Raw genomic sequence first — 16,359 nt, forward strand, 5'->3', positions numbered from 1 at the left:
AATGGCTCACCATTTTGCTATATTCTAGTCCATTTGATTTCTAACTGACACGATGTTTTAGTGGCTGACTTGACTTTCAATAATTACTGTATTTATTGATTTAGAATGCACTTTTTTTATTTCTTAAAAATAACCCAATGATTTGGTGTGCGTTATACAAATTCTTTTTACGGTACTACTGTATATAACTGCATTTGTGCGATGGTTGGTCATTCAATATGGCTGACTACACTCGCAAATCATTGGATACAACTGGATTCAAACCCTAGTTGCAGTGGTGAGAGAGTCTCATCTTAACCATTAAACCACCAGTTGTAAAGAGGAGGTATGAAAAGGCATTTGAATTTATTTCATTATACCACTATTTTTAATCACGGTACCAGAGACAAATGTTTGAGAATGGAGAAACAGAAAGTTCTCCTGATATATATAAACGCAAAAATGTATGAACAACTCTTTGGTGTATCTAATAATGAATCAGACTTTGAAAGATATTAAATAAATTGATTGTTAATTTTGTGTTGGTATTGCAGTCATAGTTTACGTTTTCAATAAATAATTCGATTCATGGCTGCACATATTCAACAAAATTTGTCACTTGCCATGCTTAGTTTTAGCTGAGAAAAAGTGGTAGCGATTTTTGAGAGAAAATAAGGGGTTCGCGACATCGCATTATAAACGAGTGCGCTTGATACAAATCCTTATCGTACGCATTGTATTTCAGAATTTGGGCTGATGCAAGAAGAAGGTAAGGCTATCAGACTGGATGATGACCTTGTGACAGGAGACTTGGGTAATGGAACGGCAGTCAGAACAACTTCAAGCGCAAATGGACTTCGAGGATCCATTTCCGCCGATGCAGATGTATACAGACAAAACCGTGCAAGGGAAGCAGCCTGTATACCCAGATTGATGACTTTAGGTTGGGAGAAAATGTCCAACTGGAACATGCCACATCTTTCTAAAGGTAATTCAAAAATGGTTGATACAGCATGTTTTTAATACTTCACCATTCCATACTTGAACAAAAACAAAATCTAGGTGGCTAATAAGGCTAAGCAATGCATTCACGACATTCCCATTTTTTATCACACATAATAAAGGTTAGGAAAATTAATTTGTGTATCACTTTTTCAGGGTCGGGCAAACCTTTTGAGTCGCGGGCCGCACAAGGTTGAAAAATTTGCCCATGGGGCCCATGAAGGGTGAAAAAAAAGACTGTTGTGTTTAATTGAGTTGGTGGAATGGAGTGCGAGGTATTGCACTGAGTGAATCAAGGAAGCAAAGTTTTGGGTGCTTTGAGGAGAGTGATGAGCAACAAGAGTATGAGTATGGATGTTAAGAGGGGACTCTATGAAAGTGTGATTGTGCCGATTGTGTTGTATGGTGCAGAGACTTGGAGCCTGGAGCAGATTTGAGAAGGAAATTAAATGTTTTTGAGATTAAGTGTTTGAGGAGTATGTTAGGAGTGACAAGATTGGATAGATTGAGAAATGAAATTGTGAGAGACAGAACTGGAGTAGTCGTGGAACTGAGCAAGTGTGTGGATAAGAGAGTACTCGGTTGGTTTGGACACATGGAGAGGATGGATGAGGAGCGAATGTTGAAGAGGATCTACAAGGCAGAAGTCAATTGAAGGAGACCAAGAGGGAGGCTCCAATTGACGTGGATGGATGGTGTTATGACTGCACTGCAGGAAAGAGGTCAAAATATAATGGAAGCTCGAGCTCTCGTTGGTGATAGGAATGAGCGGAGAGGTGTTGTGAAAGGATAATGGGATGTTTGGACGCGTTCTCAGGGATGGGCAGGGCACCCGTATGATGCGGCAGGGGTAAACCAGTGAAAGCTGTCGGGCCCTGCTATTGAACAGAAGAGTGTTGTGTCACCCTGGCCCGAGTGTAATGACCGCTTTCTTGTGTCCTGTTTCATCTGGAGGGACGAAAGCATGACCAACTTGGGTGCCAAGGTGCTTAATTTGTTTGGGCATTTGGGTTGGCCATGGTCCAAAAATTTTGTGTGTGTTTTTGCTACTTTTTCCCTTTTTTATTTTCTTTGTTTTTGTATGTGTTTGTCTTGCTGTCGGTCACCCCTCATGAAGGATCTGACCAGGTTAGATAAAGCGTGTTTAATTGTTTCTATGTGCCGATACAGAGTCTTGAATCTGATACCTCGCCGATACATGAAAACTAGAATGGTTGTGCACTATTAGAGTATCACCCTCGTTAAGATGCACAACCATTTTTGGGTGGCATTTTCCTTTCTGGCAGGGTCATTTGCGCATGACAATGGAAACCCCAAAGAGTAAGACAGAGTCCAGGTGGAGATTAAAATCCTGAAATGGAGGGATGAATAGCCTACATATGTACAGTAATTGTCTACATATATATTGTTTGGATAGATTAACCTCAAAATGTAAACAATCCAAGGAGAAAACGAAAGAAAACCGGAGACGTAAGAAGTTGAAAAGCAGTTAGTCAGTCATCCTCTTTCTCTTTTTTTGCAGATAAAATATTGAGTCATCAAAAGCAAAAGTGCCGAGTCAGCCTTTTTGGTATTTTTCGCCAATCTGACTACCTGTGAAAGATGGTGGTCATATCTAAACCTCTTCCCTCTTTTCGTGGTTGGACGGACACACAAACAAACAAATATATCCATATATATATATATATATATATATATATATATATATATATATATATATATATACCGTATTTTCCGCACTATAAGGCGCACATAAAATCTGTTTTTTTCTTTTAAAAAGCTGACTATACGCTTTATAATCCGGTGCGCCTTATAATCCGGTGCGCCTTATATATGGATCAATATTGAGCCGCGACAGGTCTCGCAACTTACGGTAAGCAGCCACCGACTCCATTTTTCGCGTAGAAGAAGTGCACTGTGCATACTGGTAAATATTAAACTACAATTCTCTTTTATTTGTGCGTTTGTATAAAGACCCTGAAATGGCTCCTATTAAGAGACACGCTTACAACGCAGAGTTTAAACTCAAGGCGATCAGTCACGCAGTAGAACACGGAAATAGAGCAGCAGCAAGAGAGTTAAACATTAATGAATCGATGGTGCGGAAGTGGAGGAAGCATGAGGATGAGCTGTTTTTGTTTTACAGTTATTATGCTATTGCTTTATTGTTTTGCACTTGTTATTGTTTTTACGAGTGTCACTATATTGCGATTGCACTAACGTTTAATATACCATAACAGTATCAGACGTTTTTTTGCGTGTTGACTAAATGGAGGAAAAGTAAAATGTTATGCCTTGCTGTTGTTCAAAGATGTGTCACAAAAATGCTTTACCTTAGAGAAAATAATAAAACAGCTGTTCATTCATTTTGGGAGTGAATGGAGTTGTGAAAAGCATGTTTGTTATCTATTAATGAAGTTTGACTGACCTAACTGACTGTTTTGTTGACATTCCCTTTAGCGCTGCACCATCTAATGGTTGCATAACGTAACTACACCCTCTACTGTAGCGCCTTATAATGTGGTGCGCCTTATGTATGGAAAAAGTTTTAAAATATATCATTCATTGAAGGTGCGCCTTATAACACGGTGCGCCTTATAGTGCGGAAAATACGATATATATATATATATATATATATATATATATATTAAAAACCCCTCATCATACAGTAATTGGTTTTGAAACACTCGAAATGTATTAATAAGTTTCATTCATTATACAAGTTCTTTCAGAAAGTGCTTTCTTCTTGTCACTCTTTCATCAAGGGCATATTCAGGCAGAGTACAACAACTAGTTGATTTATGCACAGATTGTCCCACCTTGGCTCCAGCACCCCTCCGACCCTACTGAGGATAAGCGGTGCAGACAATGGATCGATGGATATCCGACTTAGTGCTATTTTTGTTCCAATCTACACAAATCTCTCAAATGCTACCAACCATAGAAAACAACAAAAATGACCACAGTTAAAGCATCTGTGTCCCTGTTACAGATGGCTCCTTTGCTGACATATCCAAAGAGGAGTTAAGAGACGAGCTACTGAAAGCAAACGAGGTAACAAAGAAACGTCTAGTAACTCCGAAACATGGAGTTTTAAGCCTGACAATTTTGTGTTTAACAGGTCATCGACGTATTAATATGTGAGCTACAGGTGGCACATCGTTACCTAAAAGGCAAATTTGAAGCACTTAAGATTCTACAGGCAAAGGTACCCTACCCTCTCTTGTTACATACAGTAAGTAGGGTTCGTATGGGTGCTTGAAATACTTAAAAATGCTAGAATTTTAGGGACTGAAAAGTGCTCGAATTTTGGAAGAACTTCCCACCATTGAAAATGAAAGCTACATATTACCATCATTGTTACCTAACACATATTTACACACGTACTGTTCAGATCCTCAAATATGTTTGCGATTAATTACAATATCTATAAATCACATGTCCTGATAAATGCACACTCAAGATTGCCAATCGCAGATATATTTATGCCTCTGCAAAATACATGATTCACACTGGATTTCTTCTTTTAATGGTACTGGAGAAATTGGGAAAATTGGCTTTGAAAGATTAGTACATTTTTAAAGGAAAACCATTTTGTACATGCATAAGCCGCACCCGACTATAAGCGGCATGTGCCCACATTGAAACATGAGATATTTACAAGGACAGAACAGTTTTACTAACATATGGTAACTTAAACCCTTAACGTACGGACAGCCCGCCGGTGGGCCGCCTGACGATTGATGAATACGTGTCTGTACGATGTCACCAGTCAATATTATTGGAAAGCTTAAACTCTATGGATTCAAGATATGATGACCAATTCAAATTGTAGTCATCAGAGAAACATAACGCAGTCTGAAACAAGATACCCGAAAAGAATCAAGCCGGCGTAACTTACCTGTACGTCCCCTGGTTGTCTCCAACTTCTTTGAATGTCCGTGAAAATGGCTTAGTTAGAAATTGGACAAGCTATCGAATCCAACCGTGTAATATTTATTCCAAAACACACGAAAATGTCGACAGATAAATAAAACTTCGCCCTTGCTTCTTGTTATCGGTTGTTTTTGCCACATTATTTCCGTTTACAAATAAACGGACTCGTAAAATTTTTAGCAATATGGTAGTTAGCCCCCACACCCTTTCGACTGACACCTTTTCCATGATGAGGGTCTGTCTGTTCATGCTTATTTTATTATGCACGAAGCACGCAAGTTACAATAAACTTGAGTCTTTCTCGACACATAAATTCCACCTGAATATTACCTTTACTGTTCAGGTCCCCCTGGTGGCCGTTAGAAAAAAATGCTTGGATTGGCTGGATCGTTTATAAGCATAAACTGCAGGGTTGAAAACTAGGGGAAAAAGTCGCAGCTTATCGTTCGAATTTTACGGTAGTCATTTAGGATGTTACGTCCCGAAGTTTCTGCTCTTTCGTAACACGCTGTTTATGTGTAAAAGCTATTCAGACTCGGGCACTTTAAACTTCTGTCCAGTATCCTAATCACTGTTTTTCAGCAGGATAAAAAATGTTTTTTATTCTTTTCGAAGAAAACGGCTTCTTAGAGAATTTTCAGTCTGATTATATCAGGCATAACATGAAGTTTAAGGAATTTTATTCTGGTGCTACTGGATCTCAGTACTGCTTTTGCGAGAGTAAATCACTACATCTTTGGTATCTCTTACGCAGTTTTGAACTGGTTTTATTCCTTTCACACATACTGACATTTCTTAGTAAGTATGGATGCATGTTCCTCTAGGACCCATTAAATTAAATGTGGGGTTCCTCAAGGTTCAGTTTTACACCCAGTACTTTTTGAAAAAATTATATGCTGCCCTTGGGAATGTCATCGGGAGACACAGCATCAGTTTCCATAGTTATGCTGATGAAACGCAGCTGTACATTGCTGTATCGCCTGATGACACAAGTCCTATAGATACCATTTTGAAATATATTTTAAATAATAAATCATTGATGGTTGAGAACTTCTTTAAGTTTAACTTGGAAAAAACAGAGGTCCTAATCATAGGTCCTTAAAGTCAGAGAGAGAAACTTTGACCAAAACCGCTTGCCAGTATATCGTTAGATTGTTGTAGTTATGGCTTTAAGTTTTGGTGCCACCCCAAGATTTTAAGTGGCTCCATCTGGTCACACCTATGAAATATTTCTGGAGGCGCCACTATCCGCCAATAACACTGTACTAATTCACAGGTTAATAGCAAATTACCTACTGTACACCTCTGCTCTAGAATGTAATCGGAACACAAAGTCTACAGAAACCAAACTCTGTCTATGTGCACAATTTTGTGTGTGGTACTGATCACCCTACCACAGATCCTTTTTTCTTTATACAGGCAATTCTTGAACAAGCTACAAGTCATAATAAAAGCCTGCTGCAGAAAAGTGAGGAGAGGGCCAAATCTCTGGAAAAGGTGCCACGTTTTCTACTACTTGCTCATAACTCTTAAAATGTTTTATCTCTAATTTGGTGAACAATGATTTTATATTATTAGGACTATTTAAGTGAAAGTGCAAGTCAACTTACACTATTACCTAATTAGTCATTTTACAGTTTATAATTTCTGATTGAAACAATTGAATGGTGCATTATCTGCTCAAGGAAGTGAACAGTCTACAGTGGGAGCTTAGTTTTAAACAGATGCAGATGAAGACATCCGAGCAGTTATGGGAGCAGAGATTCAACAGGTCAGATAATAGTCTGTTGTTTTTTCCCCCCTGTTTTTCTTTTTAATAACTTTACTGTCATGACAGAATCTTAACTGAGAACAAGACTCTACTACAGAAACTTAAAGACACAGAGTGTCTTCAGGCACAAAACTCCAGTAAGTGTTTCATGCCAATCACAATATAGTTGTCAAAAGACTATTGTAATGGATTGGACCTTATGTGTTTAGAATCGAGCCAACAGCGTTTGGAGCTTTTTTCCATGCTGAATGTAACCCAACAGACGATTTCCCCCAAAACACATCAATACAGTTCAGAAAGAGATGCACACAAGGTAAGATTGAAGTTGACGCATCATGAAATTTTACCTACCTAAACAATTACCTACTTACAAACTAACGAAAGACAATAGTTTTCTTCTCTTGTCTTTCACATATTGGTGGAATTTTGGGTGATGAGAATGTTGGAAAAATAAGTGGCCGGATATTAAACTTTTTCCCCAAAGTTTTTTGATTTCTGAATTTCTAGACACAGTCGTGATATAGACAAAGGCTCCATTCTGGCAAAAGTGTGCAAGTAACATTTGAAGCGAGCTTTGTATCCTTTTTTTGAGGTGTTGCAAATCCGCCACTGAAGTACAGGGTTATTTTATAGCGTTAAACAATATCCCGCTATCAGCTATTTCGACAGCTCGCTGCTACTGTCTTGTGGTCGTTGCGGTTTCCACAAAAATATATATGACTGTATAGCTTATTTGATATACTTTTTTGTATAGTATATCTTTAAAACCTACCTACTTAGATACATACCTAGAAACCTACATATCTACCTGCCTATATATCTAGTTAACTACAATCTACCCAAAAAACTACTTACTGTACATATTAATCTAGTGTCTAGACAACTACATACCTATGCATCTAAATAAATAAATATTGCTCAAGACCACTACTTACCAGCCCTTTGAGACTCTTTGTGATTAAGGGCTATACAAATAAAAATGACTTGAAAATGACTTGACTTACCTATCTATCCAGACAACTTACCTATCGAGCTATCTAAATACCTACAAACCTAATAAGATAACTACCAACAGTATCTACCTAGATAACTATGCACCTACCTATATAGATAACCTACCTATCTAAATTCACTACGTATTTAAAAGCACACAGTGTAAGATTTCACTTGGGGTGTAAGTTAGGCCTCGTGAGATATTACTTACCCACCTACTTACCTTCCTATTAAGATACCTAGCTACCTGCCTACCTATCCAGATAGTACCAACCTAGATACCTATCAAGATAAATACCTACCTATCTAAATAACTACCTACCTCCTTACCTTTCTATATAACTAAGCACCTATTTGGATAACTAACTATTTACCTACTTATAACTACTTACCTAGATCAAGACTCAGAATTGTGACCAATTCATGCAAATTTAGCCAGAAATGCAATGCATGTGAGTAAAAAAAAATACTCGCTCACAGGATCTTCTGTCGCATGGACTGGTGTTTTTTGCAGACCATTTAAATTAAACAAATGAATACTTAAATAGTTTTGTTCTTGTTACTCTTTTGCATGAAAGTAACATTTGTATTGAGGTATTTACTTTTCGTTCCTTTATGCTAGGGGTAGGAAACGCCTGGTCCAGTTAGCCCTTTTCCAAACGCCGGACCTCTTAATTTATTTTGCAAAGATCTACTGCTATGAAGAAGTTACCTCGAGTCTTTTGAAGCATAGCCGAGCTTGTGGATCTTAGAGTGAACTTTTCAATGGGCATTCCGCTCAAATCAAAGCACTTTGATTAGTCAAAGTTGAAGCGGGGGAGTTGATTTCACTTTGGAAACCCTCGTGTCATTTACCTCGATCGCTACTTTTACCTGTGTGCGGCAGTGTAGTTTTGCTCTCTTATATGTTCCAAGTAGATCGATGAGGAGATTCGCATGCCTTTGTACATTTTTGCGTAAAACGAAAGTCCAGCCCAATTGAATGTCTTTCAGCTGAAATGATAACGTGCAACAATCATCTTCGAGTGCTCACCATTACTCTTGTTCAAAACAGGACCTTGTAAAACAGAAGAACAATCTGAAAAACTACAGAATACTTAAAAACCAAAACTACACCAGTGCCACCGGACGTCGCCATTCTTGGCCCCTGACCAGCACACCATCACAAGGAGGCAACGTTACTGCTGGGAGCCAGTGGTCTCCAACTCACACTGGTTGATGCAATCAATGGTAAATAAAAACTGCTCACAGAAATACAACATTAATGCATTCTGTGTTGGGGATCACAAGGTGAAATGTTCACATGGAAGGCATACAAACCTTTGGTCATGAGGTAATGCATTCCAAACCCTTGCTACCCCAGAGAAAAACATTAAAATAACTACCATATGATTATTCATACGGTAACTGTATTGAGAAACGTATAAGCGTGGTTTTGACTTCCCATATGTGATTAACATGTTTGTTGCTGAAACCAAAGAAAGATGGAGAATTCCAAAGGCAACTCAGACTTTCGAAAGCTCATTGCAGATCCTTTTTTTGCTGTTGCTTTAGAAAATAAGCAAAGTCATACGGACTTTGCTTATTTTCTAACATTATTGTAAGTATTTGAATGAAGATTTCTGTTTATGGTAATGTTTTGTACAAAATTACATACTCTGGTTTGAACTGCTGTTAGCATGTCTTAGCTGAGAATGTATATGTATAGTTAGCTTGCCAATGGGACTTTTTTAAACTTTCTTTTTAGTTTTACAGCAATCTTATAAAGGTAACGGTTGAAGCCATTGTATGAATAAACAGCAACTAAAGAAAAGAAGTCTCATTATTCGGGACATTCACTAGCTGTCTATCTGGTGGAAAATGGGATTTTTCTGAGTTAAGACTGCACTTTAACCATTTTGGAATGAATTCATTCATTTAAGTGGTGGAACCAGTTGTCGTGAAGTCTGTTAATGTTTTCCATCCATCCATTATCTGCACCGCTTATCCTCAGTGGGGTTGCGGGGGTGCTGGAGCCCACACAGCTATTTTCGGGCAGTGGGCAGGGGATACCCTCAACTGGTTGCCAGTTAGTTGCAGGGCACATGGAGACAAACAACTCACACGCTCATTGACACCTAAGGACAATTCAGACCGGCCAATTAACCTGTCATGCATGTTTTTGTGAATGTGGGAGGAAACCCACGTAAGCGCGGGAAGAACATGCAAACTCCACACAGGAAGGTTTATTCCATGACCTAAGAACTGTGCCGCACACGCGCTAACCACTACGATGCCGGGCTGCCCCGATAGATGTTTTAATAAAAACATAATAATAATTTAAATGTATTAATCCTAGCTTTTACTGTAGTTTTAATTCCCTGCACGTTTATTATTGCTAAGATGAGCTTAAAATCTAGGATAAGAGCAGTAACATTAAAAAAAGCAACATTTTCTCCCCATGGAAGAAATATATTTTTGAGAAATAATAATTAAAAGCCTTTTTCCTTTAAGCTTTGATTTTTCAATTATTGTGAGTCTTTTAGCATTATATCATGATTAGTATTGTTTGACACCACCATCTTGGCAAGGGCCCAGGTTTGGCAGCTCTCCGTAGACCCGGAGAAGCAGCTGCAGTTCCCTAGCACATTGTTAGCACCACCCTGAGGCTGGACATCCTACTGGTCTTAGAAAGCATCAAGAACATTGTGTTGGAGTTGACAATGCTATGCGAGCACCGCTTGGAGGAAGCCTACGAAAGGAAGATGATCAAGTACCAACCACTGGTCATTGACTGTCAGCAGCAGGGCTGGAAGGCAAAATATATACCCATCGAAGTTGGCAGCAGAAGATTTGTGGGGCACTCACGCCACAAAGCTTTAAGTACCTTGGGCATTACAGGAACAGCAAAGAGCAGAGCCATCAAGAACACCACTGAGGCAGCTGAAAAATCCTAAAGATGGCTCTGCATCCTGAGAGAACCATGAGGCCAGGCAAATGCCACCTGAACAAGTCTCTAGGTTGATCGCCCGCGGCGGGTTCTCCTGGGCGAGGAGGTATAATGTTGTAAGACCCTAAACACTATATGAAAACAGGAACCATTACTGATGTGTTCCGGTGCATAAGTAGATGTATTTTAGAACCAAATAACTACATGTAAAATGTTAACTGGTGTATAAACAGTGCATGGTGGTTTCTATTTGTTGCTTTTTCATTAAGTTACATTCTTCCTTCCAACCTTCTCTTCATCTTTTTCATGCACATTTTTTAGCCATTTTTCTCTTTGGTCTCGCACACTTTTCTGTTTTTTCTCTTGCCTCGTGCTCCCTCGGTTCCTTCTTTTCTTTCTTCTCTCATGCCTTCCTTTCTTTGGGTAAATGGTCTGCATTTATATAGCGCTTTTCAAGTCAATGAAGACCTCCCAAAGCACTTTACAATGTGCTTCACACCCATTCACACACCAATAGTGGCCATGCAAGGCGCCGACCTGCTTATTGGGGGCAGTAGGGATTCAGTGTCTTGCCCAAAGACACTTCGACATATAACATGCACGGAGGAGCCGGGAATCGAACCTGCGATCTCTTGATCCAAAGACGAGCGCTCTACCTCCTGAGCTCCTTGTTCTTTTTCCTTCCTCCTCTGCTCTTTTCTTTCCTTCTTTGTGATCCTTAATTTTCTCTTTTGGCTCAGAGGTCAAATCTACCGCCTTTTTTTCATCTTTCAAAGAACGTCCGGCAAAAATGAATGAGACAAGGACTCCTCTTGAATAAATTGCTCAATATTGTCAACATTTCTTTGAGAGCACTCTAATAGGTCACCATAAACAATGTCCTCATAAGATCAAAATGCATGTAAAAATAGCATTTAAGCCAAATCATTTTGGGTTTGCTACATGACGTAATCCCCCCAAGAAATAACTTGTGTCAGTAGCAAACTGGTGACATCACTCAGCTAAAAATTAAAATATATTGTATACCTGATCAAGCATATTAAGTTTACAAAGAACATAAAAACAACATTATGAAGAAAATGAGTCAACAGGCAGTGGCAGTGCAAGACACATTGGTTCATCCTTTTATAAACTGAAATAAGTGGGAAAAAATGAACTCACAAATATTTTCTTCTTCCGCTCTTTTATTTCCTTTGTCTGTGTCTTCCCTTTTTTCTCCTCCTGCTCAAACTCTTTTCTTTTTCAAACTTCGCAGTGATCTTTTCTTTTGACTTTGCTCGTGCTCGCTGTTGCCCTATGAATTGTGTTAATTTTTGTATGTTAGTCAGTCATGTAAAAATACAAAGTGAATGTAGAATCAATAAATTATATTAAAAATAACTCAAAATCATGGTCAAAGCAAACCGTTTCCTCCTGTTATTGACAAAATCTCATTGAATATTGGAGGAACTATGCTCACGTTGAGAAGGGACCACACATGAGGTAATCTCCCCTTCCAGGATGACCAGGCTGCAATGGATGTTGCAAAAACAAACAATAAAATTAAAAATAAAATATGAAATAATTTAAGTATAATAGGAAATAAAAATAAAATAAAAATGATGACCAGATTGCAATGGATATAGTGTTTACAAACAATACACAGACATTGTCAACATGAAATATAGCTGTAGGTCATTCATAAACTATAGAATATAAGTGTGTTTGAAGCTTAGATTTAAGCAATTCCACTGAGGTTGCAGATCAAAGCACGAGGGCTCGAACGCTCATAAACAAGATTTCTTCTTGGCTCTTAGGAACATAGTAAAAAATTAAATCTGAACGTTATGAGAGGGCAAGTCCATGCGTGATTTTGTAAATACTACCAACAAAACCTTAAAACCACATTTTAAGCTGACAGAAAGCCAATGCAGGTTTGCTAAAATCGGGGTAATGTGATCAAACTTTCTTGTCTAAGTAAATGCTTCACTGCAGCATTTTGTACCAGCTGACTTAGGGAAACCGGAGAGTAGTGCATTACAGTAATCGAGACGGGAAATAACAAACGCGTGAGTTATAATCTTCGCATCTGACGGAGACAGCATAGGACGAATTTTAGCAATGTTGCAAAGATGGAAGAAAGCGGTTCTAGTAATATTCTTAACGTGTGTTTGGAAGGACAGATTGGGGTCAAATAGGACACCGAGCTTTTTGACTGAGCAACTCTGGGTGATATTACTTGACCCAAATGCTCACCTACGAGTATTTAAAGAAATGCACGTTCTTACTGTACCTCATATGTTTTTGCTTATTATTTAAATCAATATATTTTTTTTGTTACCAGTAGGAGGCGGTATATAACACACAATGTAACTTTAATTGTTGCGTGTGGTACATGTCACTTTAAAAAAAATATGTCCACTTTTATGAGATTTACGACAGTATTGTCCCTTTAATAGACAAAAGTTTATCTAATTTAAAGTAGAAAATCTTTTGGAAGCGAAATGTCAAATTATTGGACACTTCAGCGTGTCAAGAACTTGCCCTTTGAGAATCTTTCAGATTAAGGGCTATACAAATGAACATGACTTGACCTGACAAGACCCCGTGACGTCACACACATCCAGCCAATCAGCGCTTGGCCCTGTGCCATGTGACGTCACAAAGAGCTTGTGACTTCAAAGAGCATCTCTTTGAGGTCACATGACCTAGAGTACTATATATATATTGAAGTTTTTCACTGTATACTCAATACTCATACTCATATTCTGACTCTGCACCTGCAATCCTGCAAAAGACCGAGACACGCCGTCTGCACGTCAAAATGGTAAGTCAATGATATCTAAATACTTACGTCTGCCAAAATGCAATAATGCATCATGTCCCTTAGAGGGGAGTTAGTAACTATGCATCACGCATCTTTACATTTAAATTATTTTTTTTTCTGGATATTAGCTCTATTATCATTACCGTTTTCATCGGGTTATCACACTTCTGTATGTCAGTTAGTGGTTGGAAAAATAGTCGTTTCAATTCTTTCAAGAAAAAAAATGTTTTGCCATGACAGTTAAGATGATTAAATAATAAAATTAAATGGTGATTGCGATTTATGCTTGTTGCAATCGAGAAAACAAGTTAATTTATCGGATAACGTCTTGTGTTTGCGCGCAAATCCGCAGAAACACTCGCTTCGCGAAGTCCATGAATGCATCACGTAACTGGCGTGGATTGTAGACAGCAACAGATTGTGTCCTTTAAACGTGCTTTTATAGTATGAGTTAAAAAGTTAATATTATTCCATGACAAATGCGTTTAATATAGGTTTAAAATAATACACACAAAAACTGCTCCCGAGGCATCCTATGCCTATGTTAACGTCCGTGTAATGCATAATTGAATAGGCTATGCTAATTAGCATCGACTTCTGCGAATAACTTTCCTTTCAGTTGTAAATTCTATTAATACAAACACAACATTAAAAACACTTACAGGCTATATATAATCATCCCGATTATATTGTCTTCTTAATATGCGATAAACGAACAAGAACTCAACCGCAACTCCATTGTCTCAACGTGTGCGCTCTACTGTATTTGATAACGGCTGTATACTGCCTCCGCGAGGCCAACGTGCGAATAGCACGTAGGGCCCCCGATACAGTACGCAGGAGTATTAACTAAAAGATGATTTTATTAGGTCAAATAATATGATGAGTTCGTGTCAATAAATAGACTATACTGTGTATAGAGGAATAATGCAAATGTTATTCTTTTATTTCAGGATCCTTGTTTTTCTGACGAACACTGGATTTGTTTACTGGACACGGACGGGAATCTGTGCGAGGAGTGTCTAAGCCTGCCGCCATGCTCACACGTAAGCTCCCCTTCTTTCTGTTAATCGTTGGTTTATGGGCAGTTTGCCTTAGTAACACCCAAATGTGTAGGTTCATTTGTGTAGTTATTCCAAATAGATTTGATCAATTCTATAGTTATTACTTGTATTGTATTCTCAGGACTTTTATATCGTGTCTTATGACAATGTGAATTTTTTTAAGTGCTATGTGGCATGCCTTTGGGTGTTATAAGGTCATGGCGTGCATTCTTTTCAGTCACTTTGAATAAAGAAATGTTAACATTAATGACAAAATGACTAATAAAGTGTTGTTGTCTCTTGTTCATTTTTAACAGACGTTCTACAAAGTCCAGCCAAATAAGGTGAATTTGGCCTCAGAACCAAAAGAGATAATAAAGGAGCACAAGGAGAGGGGAAAGAAAGAAAAAAAGGAGCAGAAGAGGAAGGAGAAGGAAAGGAAGGATTATGAGAAGAAGGAGGCCAAAGAAAAGAAGAAGCACATGGAGAAGCAAGAGAAAGAAAGGAAGGCGCAAGAGAAGAAAGAAAAGAAGGAGCGCAAGGAGAAGGAAAAGAAAGAACGCAAAGAGCGCAGGGAGAAAGAAAAGAAAGACAAGAAAGTGTCTGAGAAGAAAGAGAACAAAAATATACAAAATCTATGTGTAAAGAAAAATGAAGAGAATGCTGTGACGAAAACAAAGAAAACTGTGACCTTCTCTCTAATAGATCAGGTTTACACCTATGACAGGTGACCAAACACAGCCAGTTTAATGCATTTGATGTTTTTTGTAATCTTTACCATTGCCATCTCTAAATATGTTGTATTCATTGTAAATAATGTATTGCTACAAAAATCACGTGTTTTGTATTTTATTTTTGTACTTTTTCATTTATATCCTCAAGTATTTTTTTATTGATTGCAAATAAATTATGACTACAAAAGACGTGTTTTCTGGTTGCATTTATTGAGACTAAAGCATTATATTGAAAAATGAAATAATAATAGCAATGAATAATGCTTTCTGGTATGTATATTTCAAACATGATACATTAAATAATTAAGTACTTTCATACGTTGACACAAAAAAAACAATTTTTTTGACAGTGGTTGAAGAACGTCTGTCAAAAATGAATAAGAGACAAGGACTCCTCTTAAATCATTTGATCAATATTGTCAACATTTCTTTGTTTAAGGTGACCTATAAGAGTGTTCTGAATATCCTCATAACATCAAAACGCATGTTAAAATAGCATTTAAGCCAAATCATTTTGGGTTTGCCACATGATGTAATCGCCCCAAGAAATGACTTGTGTCAGTAGCAAACTACGCCTTAATGCAGGGGTCGGGAACCTTTTTGACTCAAAGAGCCATAAAAGCAAAAAATATTAATTTTATTTTGGGAAAGAGCCACACCATATATTATGAGACAAATTTACAAAATTGCTAAACCCGCGCCCCAGACAAAAGCTTAGTCTTCAGCACATTTATTTTTGATGATTTGATAAAACTTATGAAAAGAGAATAATGACAGAGCCCCTGTCCCAAAATCAACAAACATACCACTTTAAACTTGTCTCTTTCTTGCAATTACTCAAGATCGGTTAAACTCCTTTTGACCCTTTTTTTCATACATATTGGTTTCAAAACCAGATGCAAGCTGTTATTGTGTAAAAACGTCACAACATTCTGCAAATAGGGAGCCTGGTGAGCTCACTTTTGGCGCAGATGGCGTAGGGCGAGAGATGGGAGGGAGTGCTTGCGCTTTTTGCATGGCTCCACCCATCCCTCCCACTCACCCAATCAAAAGACTAAGTTCTCTTCCGGTGTTTTGGCGTATTTACAGTGTGTTCTGTGGATTCATCATAAGGTATCTGAACACTGAACACAGATTATATAGTGAACTTTTATATAAAGGATTCT

General features: G+C 38.0%; 2 protein-coding genes and 1 long non-coding RNA gene across 3 annotated transcripts; 2 read left to right on the plus strand and 1 right to left on the minus strand.

The window, feature by feature from the left end:
* Nucleotides 1–822: 822 nt before the first annotated feature.
* ccdc125 (coiled-coil domain containing 125) lies at nucleotides 823–9,181 on the plus strand. The gene is made up of 8 exons (XM_088335101.1): nucleotides 823–967; nucleotides 3,974–4,035; nucleotides 4,103–4,189; nucleotides 6,337–6,414; nucleotides 6,603–6,688; nucleotides 6,755–6,825; nucleotides 6,898–7,001; nucleotides 8,736–9,181. Exons 1-8 carry the CDS (start codon nucleotides 913–915, stop codon nucleotides 8,898–8,900), a joined length of 708 nt encoding a protein of 235 aa, XP_088191227.1. The 5' UTR covers nucleotides 823–912; the 3' UTR covers nucleotides 8,901–9,181.
* Nucleotides 9,182–11,779: 2,598 nt separating this feature from the next.
* Nucleotides 11,780–14,189, minus strand: LOC148365807 (uncharacterized). The gene is made up of 3 exons (XR_015850511.1): nucleotides 14,079–14,189; nucleotides 12,070–12,119; nucleotides 11,780–11,904 (listed from the first exon to the last, which is right to left on the minus strand). It is a non-coding gene; the product is annotated as an uncharacterized LOC148365807 (long non-coding RNA).
* LOC148365808 (uncharacterized) lies at nucleotides 13,282–15,360 on the plus strand. Its single transcript, XM_088336248.1, has 3 exons — nucleotides 13,282–13,416; nucleotides 14,370–14,462; nucleotides 14,777–15,360. Exons 1-3 carry the CDS (start codon nucleotides 13,414–13,416, stop codon nucleotides 15,188–15,190), a joined length of 510 nt encoding a protein of 169 aa, XP_088192374.1. The 5' UTR covers nucleotides 13,282–13,413; the 3' UTR covers nucleotides 15,191–15,360.
* Nucleotides 15,361–16,359: the final 999 nt, after the last annotated feature.

Source organism: Urocampus carinirostris, chromosome 5 (assembly GCF_059441175.1).
Source record: "Urocampus carinirostris isolate Australia breed hairy pipefish chromosome 5, RoL_Ucar_1.0, whole genome shotgun sequence".
Taxonomy (NCBI): domain Eukaryota; kingdom Metazoa; phylum Chordata; class Actinopteri; order Syngnathiformes; family Syngnathidae; genus Urocampus; species Urocampus carinirostris.